Source organism: Pezoporus flaviventris, unplaced genomic scaffold, assembly GCF_033815535.1.
Source record: "Pezoporus flaviventris isolate CSIRO_AGI_PZ_B2104156 unplaced genomic scaffold, CSIRO_AGI_Pfla_v1 ptg000006l, whole genome shotgun sequence".
Taxonomy (NCBI): Eukaryota; Metazoa; Chordata; class Aves; order Psittaciformes; family Psittacidae; genus Pezoporus; species Pezoporus flaviventris.
The window spans coordinates 16,640,047-16,659,380 of NW_026892554.1; the positions used below are offsets into that span (position 1 = coordinate 16,640,047).

Consider the following 19,334-nt stretch of genomic DNA (forward strand, 5'->3'; position numbering starts at 1 on the left):
ATTCTCCATTCTGGGGAATTTTTCCTAAATGGGATTTTCTTGCTTTTGTAGATTTCATCCATTCATTTTGTAATGTTTGTGATAGCTGTATTATACATTTAGTTTTGTAGCCCAAAATTGTCTACAGGTTCCAAACTCATCTTAGACCTCTGTAGACATAGAACTGTACATATTTATGTTCACAGAGCTACAGATACCTTTGCATTCAGATACAAAAAGTCCAAATACAAGTATCTCTTTCCTCATGCAAAATGGAAGCACAAGAAATTTAATAGCAATTAAAACTCACACCAAACTTCAGAGGAATGTTTTTGGCCCTAAATGATATTAACAAGATTGTCTCCAGACCATACAGACCTCCTTATTCTGCTGTGTCTGTTGCCATCTCCATCTTCTTTTCAGTGCTTCCCTTTCAGCTCCACTTCTCATCATCGTATAGAGTGCTTTACGTAGAACAAGGTCCCGGTCATGAAATCCCCACATCCCTAAGGAAGCACAAGATGACATTCAGCTTTCAAGAAATAGAAATATTAAGTACTAATACAATTAATACTGCTCTATTAGCAAAAGAAGCATAGCTTATACATTATTTAAGATTTTCCTTGGCAAATAATTCACTCACTCTTTTTATGGCTTCCTAAACAGTCAATATGGATAAGCTAATGAGTAACAAGAGAGAATGCTATCAAAGTTTAAACGTTGATTGAGGAATGACTAAGGATTGGAGTTGTTTCAGTGTCTGCTTGCAGACAGCTTCAACTTTGCTGCAAGCAATGGAATATTCAGTGCACAGGTTGGCTTTAGCTGTAGTTGCCAACAGATCTTGCAGACACAAGAATGCTAATGACAACTGCAGGCACTTCTGTGACTTGCAGATGATGCCAACACCCAAAGGCCTCTAACTCGTGTAACAGCATGATGGTGCATTTCCTTTGGCTTCAACATCCAAATAAAGAAACAAGCATTCAAAATGATTGACAATCTAAAAATACAACCAGCCAGAGGCTTTAAGCTCATTTTAAAATAAGGAAACATCTTCAAGTGGTTACAAAGAGTAACCTCTAACAAAAGTGAGCAGAGCTCTCCACAAGACATGAACCTGCAGCCAGCCACAGTTCAGTTCCCTTACGGCCAGCTGTTGGTATTAAACACATTTAAGGCTTTGAACAACAAAATACTCCAAGCATTTGCTGTAGATAATACACCATTCCCCCTAATTCAAAATGAAGTGGACAAAGACAGAAGGATCCTTGGAAACAGCAAAAGCTCTTTTCTTATTACTTCTTTCAAAATGAAGAGTCTCTTCAAAATACTAAAAATCCCAGTGTTTTTTAGAAAGCCACCTTTTGGAGTCCTGTTGCTGGAAGATTTTAGCAACTGCAACAAAACCAGTAAGTTTCCTCATAGCAGGTTAGGATGGAGAAGGCGTATCAAAGACTTTCAGCTTCACAGGTTTCTGTTTGATTTGAAGAATAGCTTCAAAGATCTTGTATTTATGATTAATTCATTGGAAATTATTCTAACTCACCCCAAACTCTGCTTCCCATATGCTTCAGCTCTACAAGGAACCAACAGAGGTAACAGCTAGATATTGCATGGTTGAAGACGGCAAGAGAACTGTTTAACACAAGCCAGAGAACAAATGCAATTCCTTGCCAACAAGGACAATCCTGCAGAAGCACTGGGAATTTGCCTGCTCCAGAGCTATTAGGTTGGGCTCTGTAAGGACAAGGCATATCACTGGTGTTTATGATACATGGGTTTTGGTACTGTTCCAATTACACTCTTTTACAACCTGATAAAACTTTTTTACCTTTCTCTCTCAAGCATGCCTAAAGCAAACAACAATTAAATGAAATTTGAAGACTATACTGCTCCAGAACCAGGCTTTTAATGAAAATCTTTGCATCTCAAGTGTTTCTGAGCTTTTTCTGGAGATAGAGAAAAGTCATAAATATTTTTGTCAGAAGGTTTCATGTACAGATTCACCCTTACCTAAAGATGCAGCATGCAAGAGGCAGTTTCCATCACCGGTTGTAGCTAAGGGAAGAAGACGTTTGCAGCTTGTACACACCGTGGACCACCAATTCAATCGTCCTGAAAAGAGAGCCTCTATTAAACTGGTGGAGCGGATACTAGAACAGGATGTGTACTGTGTACAGTCATACAACAATGCTGATGCTGGAGGTGAATCATGAACATCCTTTCTGCCAAGTAAACTTAAATGTAACATCAGAAATGAAAACTGAAAAGTGGGAAAGAAGAACAGATAAACTATATTAATTTGGAATAAACCGAGACCCCCTTTCATTAATTGGCATCTTCCATTCTCATCTGCTGCATTCAGGGGTGGATTTCCAAGGAGTTCATTACCTAAATACCATTATGAGTCTTGGTATCAGTTCCCAAACATAACTGACATTGGCCTCCTGAAGACAGATGACAGTTTATGTTACAGCAATAAAGTCTCAAGAGACAACATATGTATGTGTTAATCAAGATAATGAATGTTACCATTAAGTAAAGTACTATTGTTACAATCAGGTGGATTGTTTCAACAGCTGATTCTCTTCTCATTTACCATAGTGTAAATCATTATTAGACCTACTAAAATCAACAGCTATGCTACCAGGGAATTTAAATGAGACCAAAGGCATAGCTCTGGTGTAGGATAGCATGTGGCTTTTCTCTCTGAGAACACTTACAGAATCACTTATCTATCACTGATATGTGAGGCACGTTTTACAGATCATGAACCAGGGATGGGCTGACAAGAGAACAGATACTTGTACCTAGATGAAGCAAATGAAGCCATGAAGAATATCAGTGCCAAAGCCAGCACTGGAAATACAGAATTCCTGTCATGCAGGTTGCCATGTGGCACTTACTGAAGCGCTAAGTCTTGATTAATGGGTCATGTAACATTTCTAATCTGATGTGACTAATTGTATATCTTCTTGGGGGATAAGGACAAGCAGATGATTAACAATAAGGAGTAGAGTTTGTGTATTTCCCAAGACATCTCTGGGTAATGGACAGTCTCTGGGTAATGCACAGTTGAATAATTGAATGAATAATGCAACAGGCAGCTTGTGATGACTCCATTCTTTTTTTGCCCTTTTCTACAGACTTCTCTACCCCCAATTCCTTTACTTGCAAGCTGAAATAGTGCATGCAGTCTTGTATTAGAGGTTAAATCCCCAAAACAGAAACAGGTTCATGCATGGAAAAAAAAACTTCTCCATTAATAAGTTTCCATTACAAAGTTATACTGGTTTACTTGCAATGAGAGGTAATATATATTGTGCCAAAAACCAGTATAGTGATACTTTAACATGTGACCCCAACTCCTTGTTCTGGGTACAGAGAAATACGTAATTACATTCCATCAGTGAATACGGGTCGAGAGGTTACTGTGCTGTAAAGATGCACAGCAGATAATAACTAAGCACATTTGGTAATCCTCATATGATTTTAGCAGCCAGCTTGTAAATGCCCAACATCTCATACTAGGCTTAATGAGTTCTAAATTAAATATGCATTAAAGAAGCTTCATTTAAAGCACTATTGGATAGCCTTTGGGAAAGATAAATCCAAAATAACAAGTTAACATTTTTAGCAACTCCTGTGTCTGTGGGCTGTGAAATAACAACTTGCCACCTGCTTTTTGCAGAATGCTTTGGTGGTATCAGATTTAGTAATAAGCTATACCAAGGTGCTGCTTAAAGCACAGTTACAAGACCTAAAGCAGAAAGACCTTAGGGCTTAAGGGAATGATGCGTGGTATCGCTTTGCTGATGAACCAGCAGTTATTGGTAAAAAATGTCAAAGTCTGCTGTTTAGGAACCTTTAGAATAACAGGAGTTTTCTATAAAAGTGATCTGCTTTCAAACAGTTTATGCAAAAATATGTTTGTGAGCTTGGTTAACATCACAAAGCTTACGGCTGACTAAAAAGTTAGCAGAAATGCATTGGATTATGACAAAAAAATGCAGTGCATTTTCATTTTTCAGATCTCGAGGTTATAGTTGATCCCTTCAGGGAAACAACAGGGAAGTGGAGCTTGAATGAAAACCAGAAACAGTTCTTCCTCAGGATGATTTCTGTCTGCTCTGCTAAGATGATATTTATGGCCAAACTAGACCCATTTCTCACTCTTTGCTGGACTCCTGCTTGATCTTGATTCTTACTTGCTTACAAATCTATTCAATCTTAAAAAAAAAAAAAAAAAAAATTAAGAAATCAATCTGTTGTTTTTACAGCAAAAAAAACAACCCTCTGAGAATTAACAAAGCCACAATCCAGTACATTAAAATTTGATCTTAATTTTAGATCAAGATTGAAAGTCCTATCCAGGTCTATGACTGAACAACATACAATCAGAGGCAGACACAAGCACACACAATATTTCTCTTTCTCTGCATGATACTGAATATTTGAGGTGAAAACTCAAAAGTAATGTTAACAGAATCTAGTATCCTCCATGGCTAAAGACTGTCAACTATTGCTGTATTCTGATACTATCCTAGTTGTGCACTGCATAGTGTGCATCAGACTTCACATAATACAAAGTGAGTACTGGCTCCCCCTCCTCCCTCATTTGCAGGGCCCAACAAGAGTCAAATCATTCTGATACAGAAACGGGTATGTATCTGGTATTCCATGCAGGGAAGGTAAGCTGAATCTCAGAGAGTTAATGTTCAAGTATAATTAATAGACACTAGAAAGGTTTGTATTTTCATAAGCTTCCATATTGTATTACAAGCCGCAAGTGTATTGTTTCTTGATGCAAGATTTATAGGAGTAAATTTCCAGGGAGGGTTCTAGATGGTTATTTGACCTGAATGGCTCAAAAAGAAGGCTACAGAGAACAGAGAATGCATTCAAATATTAACAAGAGCCAAGTTTGGCTTCAGATATCAGCACCCGATGCCTCCTGCACTGGTACTAGTGAAGGTAAGAAAGCTTTTAGCATCATGCCCACTGTGTTTACTAAGGACCACTATGAAATATTCATTGCCCAAGCATGCACAAGGTTGGTGGTACACAGACAAATCAACCAAATTCAAAACAAACAGGCGGTTATGTGATGCTAAAGAATGTAGCATCTTTGTGGAAACTCTGCATACATCCTTTGCTCCCTCTTAATTTTCTCCTGTCTATATTTTCTTTTCTCTGGTTTCAGCTTCTAATATGATTTCTTCTGGTAGAATTAACCACTAAAAGGTTACACTTAAGCAAGCAGCAACTTAATATAACTCTCTTTTGACAGGGGAAAAGGAGATGCTACAAAGGTTAAGCCCCCCCCTCAAGCTCCCCATGAGTGTGGCTGAATTTTCACTGCAAAGCCAGATTGCACACCATGGCCTCCAAGGCAAACAGGCAGTTTCCCATGTGAAGTCTGTAGCATTTAATTGACAATATTCACATTGCAAGTTTTTCTTCTACGGAAATACTACAAATGAGATGACTGCTTATTTCCATGAAATCTGTAAATGCTTGCTCACAAATAGGTTTGACACTGGCAGAGGTAAATTGAAAAAATAATCAGTGGTACAATCTTAAGAGACAGCTTGCTGACACAAGCTCAGCTTCCTTAGGAAACTAAGCTAAAACCTGCCTTCCTTTCATTTCCCCAGCACACTGTATTACCAGATATCCACGCTCATCCACCCCCCAAGATGAGCAAGTCACCAAATAACATTTTCAGCTTCCAAAGTAAGCCTAATTCTGGACACCCCACATCTTCTGCAAAGCAGTGATTCACCCAGAACATTCAGTAACTCCCCCTTCCCCCCTGGAATCCAACAGCAATAGCTACTCTGGGTGCACAGAGGACCAGATGGTGAAGGCAGCCGAGGAGTACTCAGCCCACTTGAAATAGTCAGACAATCAGCAATAGGGGCAGGAATCTCAAATCCAGATTTCAGCAGAGCTACCTCTTCTCTCATGTGTTTTTGGCATGACTGTAGCTGAGAGGATTTGTTTACTTTTAGTTTTAATCCTTCCATACACTAAACATGGACTTGCAAGTACTGACATGAAGAAAATTACAAGAACAGATTTGTTTATAATAATCTTTCCATGACTTTTTAAATAAGGGAAGAAATAAAGCATTTACCAATACATTTTCTGTATTTGAAAGAAAGCACTTTCTTGTAGAAGCTCTCTCTTTTATTCTAGATGATGGAATCAGCTTTGCAGTAGCATCTGCAAAGCTATTCATATTTCCTGGTGTCCTTGAAATGTAATGTTGAGCTGTGCACATAGAAATAAGTGAAGCTGAGCAATCAAGTAAATGCTTCTCTTTTAGCCTGATGCATAAGCAACGCAGACTCTGTCACAGAAGCAAATCAAAGATCATAAAATAAGATGGCACAGAAATATATGACTAGGCCTTACTGGCTGCAGACGACTGACACTGAATTCAGTGAGCTGCAGGTCACAGCAGATCCAGTATTTACCAGTTTTCTTTCCTAACCTGAGGCAGACGGTTTTCTATGGCATTATTGCATTTCATCCTACCCTGAAATACAGTATTTGTCATTCATATTAAAACCGAATTACACAAATGTGCATTTCAGAGCTTAGATATCAGGAAATTAATACAGTTCTTTTGTAATTACAACAGTTGCTACCCCAGTACCCTGCATATGCTATGTGAAAACCTGTTAAAAATCCTGGAATAAGAAAATGTTTTTACAGCCTGAAAAGGCATCAGTTTTTCTTTAGCGCATCTTAGTTTTCCACAGTTTAAAATCACACATTTCCGGAATTCTGGTGGATTTGGTGTTGGGGATGTGAAACCCAGGCTTAATAATGTATTAATTTTTATTTTGCCTGTATCTGTATAAAATGCTTCATAGAAAACACAAACGTGAGCACAGAAAGAAGAGTGAAGGAAAGCAATATTCTTGAAGGTTCATACAGCTTCCTTTTAATTTCTGTATTGAACTGCATTCCAGCACTGCAATAGAAACTTCTTTTCATTACAAACACTGTGCTAGACCGACAATTCTTCTGCTGGGTTTTTTTGAGCTCATCAGTACAACAGAAGTTTTTGTATTATCCCTTTGTCAGCCTAAAAGTCAACGTGCATATAATGAAAATGCAGCAAAATACTTAGAATAATAAAATCCCTTTCACACATGACTTCATTTGATATGATCAGTATCTGAGCCATTCTCCACTGAAGCACCACACTGATGACTGCGAAAGTGCTCACAGATCAGTCTGCACATTACTTCCACGCTGATTCCACTCCAGTTCAGGCAATAATGAACACCTGAGTTTTAAGATACACGAAAGCCCCAAACATCTTTATGAATGTGGTGAATTCCATCCTCTAAGAGACATAGAAAGCAGTCACACAGGGTGAAGTACACACTAGAGCAGCAGTAAATTCTACCTTCCCTGTCTGGGCCTTTATCATCTCACACAGCATTTCTGAGTAAATCAGGAAATCTGCCCTGAGTTTCTCTACAGATGAGATGTGACCCGAACATTCTTTCATGTAGAGATGTAATGGTAGAAATTGCCTAAGCATATAAAAAGGGAATATAAAAACCTTACAGGCATTTATAGACATCCAGCTCATACAGCCCCTTCAGACAACACACATGGCATTCTGTTAATAATGGCCACACTTTGGGGGTAGCAAACTGCTCTATGTTCCTAATAAAGTTCCTCCTCCTTTTGCCTAATCAGCTGAGTTTTTTTCCCCTTTCTCTTGCAGTTTAGGCCCATAAACCGAAGCACACACCTCTCTCTTTTCCTTTAATGATATCAAGAACCTCAGCTAAAGCAGCTACTGTCCTTCATAGGGTTTGGTTTGGTTTGTTTTGAGATAGGTTTTAGGCCCTTTGCTTGGAATGCACCACATCTGTTCATTTTTTTTATGCCGTAGTCAAACTGGGCCCTGTTAGTAGGAGACAATAAAATGTCTATTGCTAAGTGACTTTCCTATTAATTCACTCTCTTCATTTCACATAACAATATGTCTAAAAAAGTCAGGAAATTAAAGGAATGGAGCTTCTTTGTACCTAAAATAGAGTCAAAAGGTCAGTTTACACCAAGTCTTACATTATTTCCTTAAACATTCACTATTTGATCTGTTCAACTTACTTCAACTGAAGAACTCTTTTCCAGGAAGTTCCAGTTTATTTCGATGAGATGCTCACGTGAGTAAACTAGGCCTATGCAGGCGACAACAATAAAACCCCTGAGCACTTCAGATGGTCAAACACACTCCTTCCCAGGCTGCAAGAGGCTCTGGGGAGGAAGGGACTTCTCCAGACTGAGTCTAATTAATTGCCCTAATTGAAGTAATGTGAAGAAAAGACTACCTGATGTATTCCAATTTTCAGAGGGATTTGAGGGAGGAATGCTGAGAGGCAGCAAATTAAGTAGTTTCTGCAGCCCTAATTCAAGTTCAAAGCCAGCCAGATGTGTATGAATTAGAAGATGTCAGCTCTAATTCAAATACTCCCTGATCTTAAGGTCAGAAAACCACCATGATTCTCTAGTTTGCACTCGTGCATTAACTGACTGTAAAGGCTGTACTTCCACAGAAGTGGGTAGATCACCAATGGTACTGTAACAAGGTATTTTCTGATAGCCCATGGGAACTGGGAGTGTTTGGCAGAGCTGCCAGAGGAAGAGCCATCCTGGTTTCTCCCTGTCCTTTTTGTGTTAGCTGGTTCCTAGAGAAACTAGATCGATTTTCTTGATAGATGGAGTATAAATACTTCATCTTCAAGTATGTAAGTATGAGTTTTCTCCTTTTTCCAGAAGAGGCCTTCAGGATACTGTTTGCGTTTTGTGGTTGGTTTTGTGTTGTTATTTTCCCCTCAAATATTTACTATTTAATGCTATTATATCTGTCTTGCTTTTCAAATACCAAAGTCAAAAAATGAGTACATGACAGTACATGGTAAGTAGTCAGTGTGACCCCAGATTAGCAGAGGTCCTGCCTAAACCCTATGAGGCAGTGCCCTGGATCAAGAACAAGCACCAGTCTGAACACACAGAGCATGATTACACAGCTATTTTCAAGGATGAGCTCTCAGATGAGCACACAGCTTTACACGAGCCAGTAGAGCAATCAACAGGAAAAGGCAACTGGCTGTTTGATATCCCACAGGCAGCCATGAAGTGTGATTTTGTAACTCCTTTGTATCTTCAGAGTTGGGCATTCCACTATATAGATGTGTTGATTTCACAATTCACAAATACACTTGCTGTTTCATAAGGCACAGATATTAATTTTAAATACATTTCTCCATATCCTTCAAAACTGACTTAAAACCTCAAACTAATAAATCTGAATTAAAATTAATTTCAAATGTCTTCACTTTTTCCCCATGGCAATAATCAAGTATTACTTTTAAATTATTTAGTTTCTTATTACAAAAATAATAATTAATACATAACACGCATGTCTTAAACCTGTTTTCTCAAGCTGCAACAGAACCTGAAGAAGTTTCTTTGTTAGTCATTGCAATGGAAGTTCCTCAGGAGAACTGGAATTATCAACCCCTCCCAACCATCCAGACTCATGCCCTTCTCTAGTGCGGGACTTCTCCATCAGTCTTCCTTCCTCTCTCAATTTCTTTGCTTCATTAAGTAAATGTGACAGTTCTCTCTAATACGGTTCTAAAGAAACAGAGGATCAGGGTATGTGTCACTGTGCAAAGAGCACAGTATTTGCTTTTACTCTCTGGCATTTATTTCCCATGCAGAATGTGCAAGCTCCAGAAATGAAGCATGATTAGAAATGTCAACCAAAATGTCAGATTGCCCAGCTGCTGACACCTGAAGTATTTACCCACCTGCTTGCTCCAAAGCAACCATTGTTGCCTGCTCAATTAAGTCACGCTCAATGAAGCTTCTGAAGTCTTCACTGTACACACTAAGGTCTGGCAGTTGGAATGTGTAGATGGGCATCTCCAAAGGAAACTGTTCGTTGCTGCACTCATTTGCTACATGGGATCGAGCAAGGGAGACTATGGCTGAGCTGGCATGAGAAATACCTCTGGAAAGACGCTTTTCTGTAGAGAAAGCAAAGAGATATTCTGACCTGTAAAACTACATAAAAGACCAGTCAACACCAAGGCTGGCGAATGCCTGCTTGTCTGGGTGTGAACTACACCTCCTTGATAAATGAGTATATTAAAAATAATGCATTTCAGCAGTCTGAGATGGAGATTCGAAATAAAACCTGCTAGAGCAAATGGTAATGGTCACCATCCTGTACTAGAAATTAACTGCTAAAGGTAATGACTCATTTTTCTTAAGGTTTCAGTTTCTGTTTGGCAGACGACGGAAGCTGTCCTTTCTTGTGTGGAACCAAGAAAGAACAGAATTTTACAGCTGAATGCTATTCATAGATTCACCCTAATCACACACTGAAGGAATGCAAAGACTGAAAAATGAATTTAATTTCTTTTTTAACCTTTTTTTTTTTGGTCTCAATAAGCACAGAAAACCACATACAGCAGTGCTGTATGACAGCCCCTAATTAATTCCTTTTATATGTACCACAGGATTGCTTGGGGACAAAGTATTTTTGTACTTTCATCACACATTAAAAAATAACTTGCAGAACTGATGCAAAGCTCATGTCAAGTCAAACATGTGAAATGCAGGCTCTAGCAGCAGCTTTGTGAGCGCCACCACAGTGACACCATTCATAGGCTGCTGGCAAATGACTTCCAGCTCCCTGCAGACAAGCACAACTCGCAAGCAGACAAGCTAGAAAGCTGCTTGCCCATAGAAGTCCTGGAGAACTGTTCTTACCTTGAGCAATGTCATCCTGCCTTTGCAGGCAGGGCCGCTCTGCCTTTGTCACCTGGGGAGGCTGCTCTGGCTCCTGCTGCTTGTGGTATCTGCCCTCGTTGAACGCCTGTGGCAGGTTGGCCGTGTGTACCTGCCGGAGCTGCTCATAGTCATTCAGTGCTGCTGTCAAGTCCCAGTTTTTGCCTGCCAAATAGCAAAAGGACATTCTGCTCACATCTGTATGTGACCGCATTGATAACCTGGAAACCATCTTTGTATGCGCTTAAAATATAAACCTAAATAGAGAAATCAATCTTCATTCAATCATCAGCAAGGAAACAGAGGTTCTTTGGATAAAAGACTTTACAACCGCTCGTCCCCCAACAGAAATGCAGATTTGACAAACACCTTGAAAGTACACAGCAAATGGACAGAGACAGGAATCCATTTACTTCCTTTTTCTATTTCATAGTTTAGTTTTCTTTATACCATAATTGGAGAAGACCTCAGGGAAGCTCAAAGCAGGGTCAGCTGACTACCAAGATCTCCAAGTCTTTTTCTGCCAAGCTGCCCCCCAGCCTGTATCATTGCAGAGCTCCACTGCTCATCCCTGTTGAATTTTATAAGGCTCTTGTTGCTCAGTTCTCTGTTTAGGTTCCCCTAAAAGGCAGCTCTGCCCTTAAAGATGTCAGCTGGTCCTGCATCTGCAAACTTGATGTTACCTCACTGATAAAGACTTTAAATAAGTATAGAGCCCTGGAGGTACAGCATTTGTTACCAGCTATACCTTAACTACTACCCTCTGAGCTTGACCATCACAACAGTTATTTACCCACCTAGTTGCCCAACCCTTCAGACTGTAACATTCTAACTCAAATATAGCAATACTGTGGGAAACAGTGTCAAAAGCTTGCTAACACTCAGGTAAAAGGCGTCCATTACTGTCCCTTCATCCAGAAACCCACGTGTTCTGTCATACAAGGACATGCCTTGCTCAGATTCTGATCAAATGGCTCCATAAACTGGCAATGGAAGATCAACACTAAATCCCACAGAATTTAACCTAAAGTAATGACAGGCAGAAATAATTCACATCTATACAGCTGTATTCATAGTAAATAATGATTAGTGGCAATGATGGAAAGACGTGACTTTTAGTGATGTGGCACAGAAGAATAAGAAGCTTCCTTATCTTTTGATTTTGCAGAGCAGCTAGAATGCAAATGCAAACCACTTTAGGAGCCTTTATCTTACACATCAGAGAGAACTCTCTCCCTCAGAGATTTTAAAAGTCTTCTAGAAAGCCCATAACACAGGACAGAGAAAACATGCAGGGAGAAGACTCCACGTCTGCGTGAGCTGCTCATGGAACCTGCCAATGCAGAATCCTCTAAAAGATTTGCTTCCAAGCTCCCACTTCACCACCTCCCATAGGACCACATTGCTATGACCAGGGGTAAGAGAATGCAGGCTAATATCCAGAGATGGAGAGGTCTGCTTAGCCCACGTGGTGAAGTGGTACTCTCCACTTCCCAAACAATAATAATGAAAAAACACTGAGATGTTTGTATATTATATTCAAAACGATCTTGCTGCGTTAAAGTGCACACGTGTCCTAGCGCTCTCCAAGTACTTGTTTTTAATTGGAAAATTGCAAATATTTAATAGCAAGCAAAAAGATCTCACTAATTATGTGAGACCTTCACAGCATTTCATGAACACTTTTCCAGATTCAAAAGTAACCTGATTCTGACTAATTCAAGATTTATTACACCATAAAAGCTTGTCACTTTATGTACTTTGAGAAGCTACATTATCTGAGTAGCAGTTAAATATAACTTGTTTGCTTACACAAAGGAAAATAAGCCAAAAATAGTACAAACAGTTTTATACAGATTAAAAGGTCTTTCACTCTTACAGTCATCTCTGTGAAGAACAAAAACCTAACTAAGGCAGAGAAAAGCCAGCACAAAGAGCTGTTACCTGCAGGGTTGAACTACACTACCTCTGGATTTGATGTACTAAACGCCATTGTGAAAGGAGTATTAATATCACTGAGTAAGAATGTTATATACACCCTGAGCCATCCACGATACAAACCACCATGTCAGTGGTACAGAACCATTATGTGTTATGCTGTAATCTTCTATTAGAAAGCCTGTAGGACAAATGTAAATTCAGTGAAAACTGTCAAGAGATCCCAGAACAAGCACTCGAGTTACTGACAGCATTTCTTTCCTAAAAATCTCCTTCAGATTCAATGTCTACAATCCAGTCAGGGTTCTGCTCTAACTACATATTCCATCAGAATCAAGTTGCCCAACCCAAACATCAGAGAATCATGAGTGTGTTCCCAAGACTGATGTGATCACACAGCAGCGTTTGGAGTGGCGAGTGTTTTTCTTCAGTCCTGTTTTTTGGATGCTCTTACATTATGTTTTTGAAATCATCTCCTCAACCATGAGGGCAGTAAAATAAACCATTTTTAAAACCACCAAAATGGCAATAGATATAATTCCTCAAAGTGTAGGTTTAAACAAAATGGTGTTCTCCAAGTACTGACAATGCTGCAAGTCCAGTGCTACCAGACTGCCAGCAGCAGCCTGTGTTTATTCAGTACAAATCCTTGAGTAACATGCCCCTATTAATGGAACCTAGACAGCATTTCCTCTAGTGTCAGGGCATTCCTTACTGGTCATCTGCTTGAGATATTTTCCTATTTTATCTTCTAAAATCTAACAAAAACCACTGTGCGTGCTCTGTGAGTGACTGCTGTGAGATGGGCTTTGATGTAATAGAAAAGCAGAAAATCAGTAGACTAAGGACAGCGGGATTTCGGTTAGTCTTAGGCCAAATATAATAATCTTATATAAAAGCTCTATCACCAAAATTACAGTCAGCCTTCAGAAACTTGCCTCACTGTCAGATTTAGAACTAAATTGCATTGTGACTCTCACATTATGCTCCACAGTACAACTTCGTAACAACTTCTCATACAGACTTGAAACTATTCATAAAATTTCTATATGTAAAAGTACCTTAGAGAGAAATACTTTCTTTTCAAATCTCTCATCTCCATGGAGTTGTCCCCATCTCCTGAGCAAACACACCAGCTCAGCTTCAAAGCATTAACCTTTAGACAACCAACACCGGAAATGATTATCACACTCACTTTCCCAATATTTGCTGGAACCTTCAAGTATGAGAATGAAAGAAAAAAATCCAACCAAATCAGAGAACATATTAAGCACCTTTCCATCTGTATGGGATATTGGTTTTGAATATTAGCCACCTTTACTGATTAGCAGATGTCTTTTCAGCAGATGTCTTTTCTGTACTAGAAACACATAAGCTTGCCCACTTTGCCAAGGCTTCCTCTCGTTTTGTTTTGTATTTCTACCAGTAAATATAAATCACAAACCTTTTGTTTTTCCCATTGTTCATAAGAACCAGAATTCATTAGCTATGGAGGATTAAAGAAGAAAATTCTTCAGGCAAAGTAGAGGAAATGGGAGGCAGCAAAGAGAATTAGGGGAAAAGACAAATGGAGAAAGCCAGAGGCATTTATAAAAGACACTGTGAAGAAAAAATAAGTACAAAAATGTAATGCAGGGTAAAATAAAGTAAAAGCAAACAGCTCTAATGAGAAGTGTGACGTGATCTGGACCATAGAAACAGGCTGCAGAAGCAATGGGTAAGCTAGGAACAAATCAGAAAGATTATTAAATTCAGGGATGCCCAGAGCAGATGATCTGAACCAGGATTTCTGGCAGTGTGACATGGCAGGTGGGAAGGTTTCAGCTTGAATTTACTGAAGAAATGAGTGGGGCTTATGCCTGTGGAGATGACTAGAGCTAGCTCTGCCTAGCTCTCCTTTAAACTTTGCATACCAAAAGCTTCTGCGTTTCCAGATCTGTATCTGACCACTTTCCAAACTAAGTTTTGAAAGAAAGGAAAAAACCCCAACCAAAACCCCAGAGGTTCACTGGGATAGAAACAACAAAAATGAATTCATGTAACATGCAAATCAAACAGATTGCCCCATGCCTCACAGAGCAGGTCTCTTCTTCCTGTCTCGCTATTTGTCCAACAAGTTTCAACAGCCCTCTCATTTTTGACTCCTCTGGGGCCCTAGGAAAAAGACTACTTTCTATTATTTCTGTGTGTCTGATCCCTGTTCTTCTCTGAAACCTCCCATTCCCTGCTCCTCATACAAGTCCCTAATCTGCTTATCTTTATTTTCTTTAATTGTCATCTCCTGCACAGACCCTCAACAGAAAGGAGCAATCTTCCCTACCCCACGGAGGTTCCACCTGCCACAGGCACTGACATGCCCTGCATCGCAAGGCTGAAGGAGAAGCAACATCTAATTCATATACTTTACGTATTAAATTAAATCAAATATGACTTTTTGTTGCAATCTGAAGGACAAAAACAACACAAGACTATTTTTCACACTATTTTTTTTCCTATTATCTGATGCACCCTACTGCTCACTAACTGCTGACTTGTTTGTATAATTTACTATTGTCTTTAAAAAGTATTTTACAGGCACAAAAATGTTATTTCAGTACATTCAGTACAATTCCATCAGAAGACAAATCACTGGTAGCACTGTATCAGCTAGGAGCAACCAAACTGCTCCAAAGCAGTACTGACACAGCGGGTTTACATGAAAGGCTTTGAGTTTCTATTGGTCTGAGAACATCAGTCAGAAAAAGCTGGAGCAGCACAAGTCTGGCTAGAAAACACAGGTAGTGAATCACATTAATTCACAACTCAACACAAACAGTTCTCTTAGTTATTTCCAGAACAGGTACATGTGCTACGCGAGTCAGCAGGTGTAAAATCCAACAGGACTGAGAGATCTCTGCTTTGAAACCAAGTCTTTCCAGTGTGGAAGAAAAGCAACAAAACAAAGAGCGCAGCTGAATAAGGACTGGAAGATGCACTCTGGGGAACTGGAACTGATGTTTAGTGCAACAGACAGCAGGCATCCACGTGAAAGGTAAATCAAAAAAATAAACAACACTACAGTGTCAGTTTTGTGTCCTAAAAATTAGTTTCTTGAATAACAACAGGTTGCATTATCAGCCTGAAGAAAAAGCAAAGACATAGATAAAACAATACATAATTTAAGAAGCCACTTACTCATTTTGGCCTGGACTAGTAAAGAGTTAAGGAAAAAAAAAAAAAGGATGCTAACACGAAGCACAGGACTCTCCTCTGCAGCATTCACAGAATCCCAGACTGGTTTGGGTTGGAAGGGACCTTACACCTCCTCTAGTTCCAAGCCCATGTCATGGGCAGGGACGCCTTTTCCAGCCTTCAAGCCCCATCCAACCAGGCCTTTAACACATCCAGGCATGAGGCAGCAACAGCCTCTCTCGCCAACCTGTGCCAGTGTCTCACCACCCGCATAGTGAAGGATTTCTTCCTTATTTCTAATCTCAGTCTCCCCTCTGGCAGGTTAAAACCATTCCCCCTTGTCCTGTCACTACAGGCCCTTGTAAAAAGTCCCTCTCCAGGTTTTTTGTGAGCCACAAGCTGCATGTATGCTGCATCATCCACCACAGTGGATCCAAACAATACAACTAGATAGAGCTCTCTATTGAAGCTCTCTTGGAAAAGTTTCAGTTACATTCTGACAAAGCCCTGATTTCTTTCAACAGATGTGTTTCTAACTCCTCCCACTTTTAATAAGCTGCTCAGTTTGAAGGCTGAAATCTGAAAGCAAAAGAGCACAAGAAACTTTGGACTTTTGCTTTAAATCCTTTGCCTCAAGACTATCACATAATGTAATGTTTTAGAAAAGGAATACACTCCACCATCATAAAGGTAGCACAATTAGCACCACCCAGGTATCACAATAGTTTCTATAGTACTTAGTTGCATTCACCTCTGGTTTTCTGGTGAATAAGGGACCATCTTGATTTTTAACACAGTCTTTCTCTAGTCCAGTCTTGAACTTGATCATGCTGTGTGAGAAAGTGGCTTCTTAATGTTCTGCAGCACATGAGCACTCCTTGCTTGCTCAGTGTTAAGCACATGCTTTGTCAGACCACAGCTTGCACCCTCTGATAACAAAAATCATAGCCCTATGAAGCAGCCTACGCTACTTCAGCTGTACCGGTTCTGGAGTCTACATTTTCCAGGCAGGTAATACCTGGGCAGCAAGACCTGAACGATGTGCTACTATGTATTCTTTGGGTTTTTGCTTTTTACTGTTTTGGCTAAACCAGCATAGCTTAGTGGGGTTGTAACAGTTAATAAATTGACTGTCTTTCACGTCTTAAAACAGATGTAATAAAACCAGAGAACATTTATCATTAATTAGCAGGAATAGCAAGCATGCAAGTATAATGCACTTCACCCCGCCAAGCTTTCAAATATCCACCTACTCCAGTATGGTAAAAAGAACATTTGAAAGGTCACCAGCAATTCTTAATTTTATGCTTGACAAAATGCTAGAAAGGATGCAATTTCAGATAGGGAACTAGGAAAGATCTAAATAGAATGGACCACAATGAAGGGCAGCTTGCAGCAACAACACAACAACATGTACATAGGAGTTCAGCGAAGGAAATTTTACAAGGGGCAGGAAATGCTGTCTAAAGCTAAACACAACCAAGACCACGTAAGAAAAAGGATGCAGAAGGGGAAGGTCAGACAGAATTAAACCACTTGTGATGCAGCCTGCATTTACAGTGCAAGAACTGCTGGCACAAATATCTAAGAAGCAAAAGCAATAAAAATATCCAGTAAGAATTCATGTGAAAACTTTCACAAAACAGGAAAGGGAAAAATGCCACACAGAGCGAGCAACTTGGACAAGGTTACAGAATGATGTGTTTCAGTAAATAAAAATGAGGTCTATCGAAGCACAAAAGGATGGTGCAACCGAACGAGAAACTAAGTTGAAAGGAAGACAGCATCATTTTTCAGTGTGGCAGAAGTAAGAAAGTAACAAAGGTATTTTGGTGAGATGGCAGGAAAACTAAAATGGACACACCTCTTGGAATTTTTAACCACTCTAATCGGGTACAATGTCTTCCATCTACTTGACATTTGATGCCATTTTTATTGTTAATGCAACTCACACTTGAATGCAATACAATTTAGAAAATATTTTTGTTAACAAGTGAGAGACTACTGAAGAACAAGTACCAGCACTGTAACTTTCAAGGGGTTTGCCACTATTTCTTAACTATTTTATTAGCATTGTCTGTATTTTTACTAGCAAATTGGAAGACAATGACGATCCCACTAGTACTAAAACTAACACCAAGCATCCACAGGAAAAAAACCCTCCCTATTAAAATAGATAAACCCCATAGTGTCCCTGCCCACAGAACAGGAAAAGTCTTGCTGGCAGACAGAACTTTTGTTTCCAATATCATCCAAGTCAGTACAACTCCTTCCAGTCTACTGCAGAGAACATGCCTCTGTGACTCAAATACTCCATGCCAGCATACAGAAAGGTGTCCTTGGCATAGCAGCTGTCCCACAGACACAAAACATTAGCTGTTAAGTGGGAGGCACATCATCTCCCCTTCAGCCCATTTAACAGAACCAGCATTTTACATTTGTAACTGCGGAGAAGTTACAAATCAAATAAACAAGCACAGGAATTTTCAGCAGGAATGCTTGATTTGTGTAGTCCTTCCCCTTATGAAGGTGAAAACTACCTGTAAGGATGTACAATCAGAGATGTTTACAAATGACTAAACACAAATCCAGTATTTGGCAGGCTGTATAACACAGAGGGCTCTTATTCCATTCATGTTCTCCTGTGCCATCTATCAGCTTAAATGCATGTTACAAAGTATAACAGTGCAAATCTCCGCATCATGACATCTTCTTTCCAACAGGTACTAAATAAGAACAGGAACTCAAGACAGGCTTTATTTCTTCCAAAAACCTTACATGCAAATCCAGGCTAAAATTAGATCATAGATTTTAAATCAAGATTCTGGTCCTCGTTCTCAAAGGAAAATGATGTAGCAAGGCCATGGTGTTGACATGTGCCTCATTTTCTGCTAAAATGCAGAGTCACTCAAAGCTGAACAGACAGCTGGAAATGACAATTTTGATCTCTGTGTAACAAGACATTGGTAGCAGTTCAGCTTCCTCTTGCCTTTGCCAGGGCTTCCACAAGAGAACTAAAAAAGGAACTGTCTGAGGGAGGGCAGAATAAGAGACTATTTTGGGGAGTTAGCTTTGTACACTCAGTCATGTGACAGCACTGTCAATTTCTCTCCCCCCTCCATTAATTACATGCTTCTCTTTGAATTCCATTTGGATACGCTGTTCTTTGAGGAGATGTCTCTACCTACTGCATATCTGTCATGTTCCATATGGTCAGTCTCCTTTACTGCACACATCTCATGACTGGAAAGCCAGTCTCCGGATTTCTGAAGTCATGAGGAACTACCTCACAATTAAGTGCTATATAAAGCTGGAAATAGACAGCAATTGCTTTTATGTAAGGGTGAAATTTACATCATTTATAGAAATAAATTAAACCATTTATACAAGGACAGGTTTTCAGTTAAATA

At 39.5% G+C, this 19,334-nt stretch overlaps 1 protein-coding gene across 6 annotated transcripts in view; it reads right to left on the minus strand.

Annotated features, from left to right (window-relative positions):
- OTUD7A (OTU deubiquitinase 7A) overlaps positions 1 to 19,334 on the minus strand; it is a 146,482-nt gene that overhangs the window by 17,870 nt on the left and 109,278 nt on the right. For all 6 annotated transcript variants that reach the window (XM_061447144.1, XM_061447143.1, XM_061447142.1 and 3 more), the window contains exons 7-10: positions 10,798 to 10,980; positions 9,831 to 10,049; positions 1,996 to 2,097; positions 358 to 485 (exon numbers count right to left, since the gene is read on the minus strand). In XM_061447144.1, the coding sequence (XP_061303128.1) occupies positions 358 to 485; positions 1,996 to 2,097; positions 9,831 to 10,049; positions 10,798 to 10,980 (632 nt within the window). The remainder of the gene's footprint in view (positions 1 to 357; positions 486 to 1,995; positions 2,098 to 9,830; positions 10,050 to 10,797; positions 10,981 to 19,334) is intronic.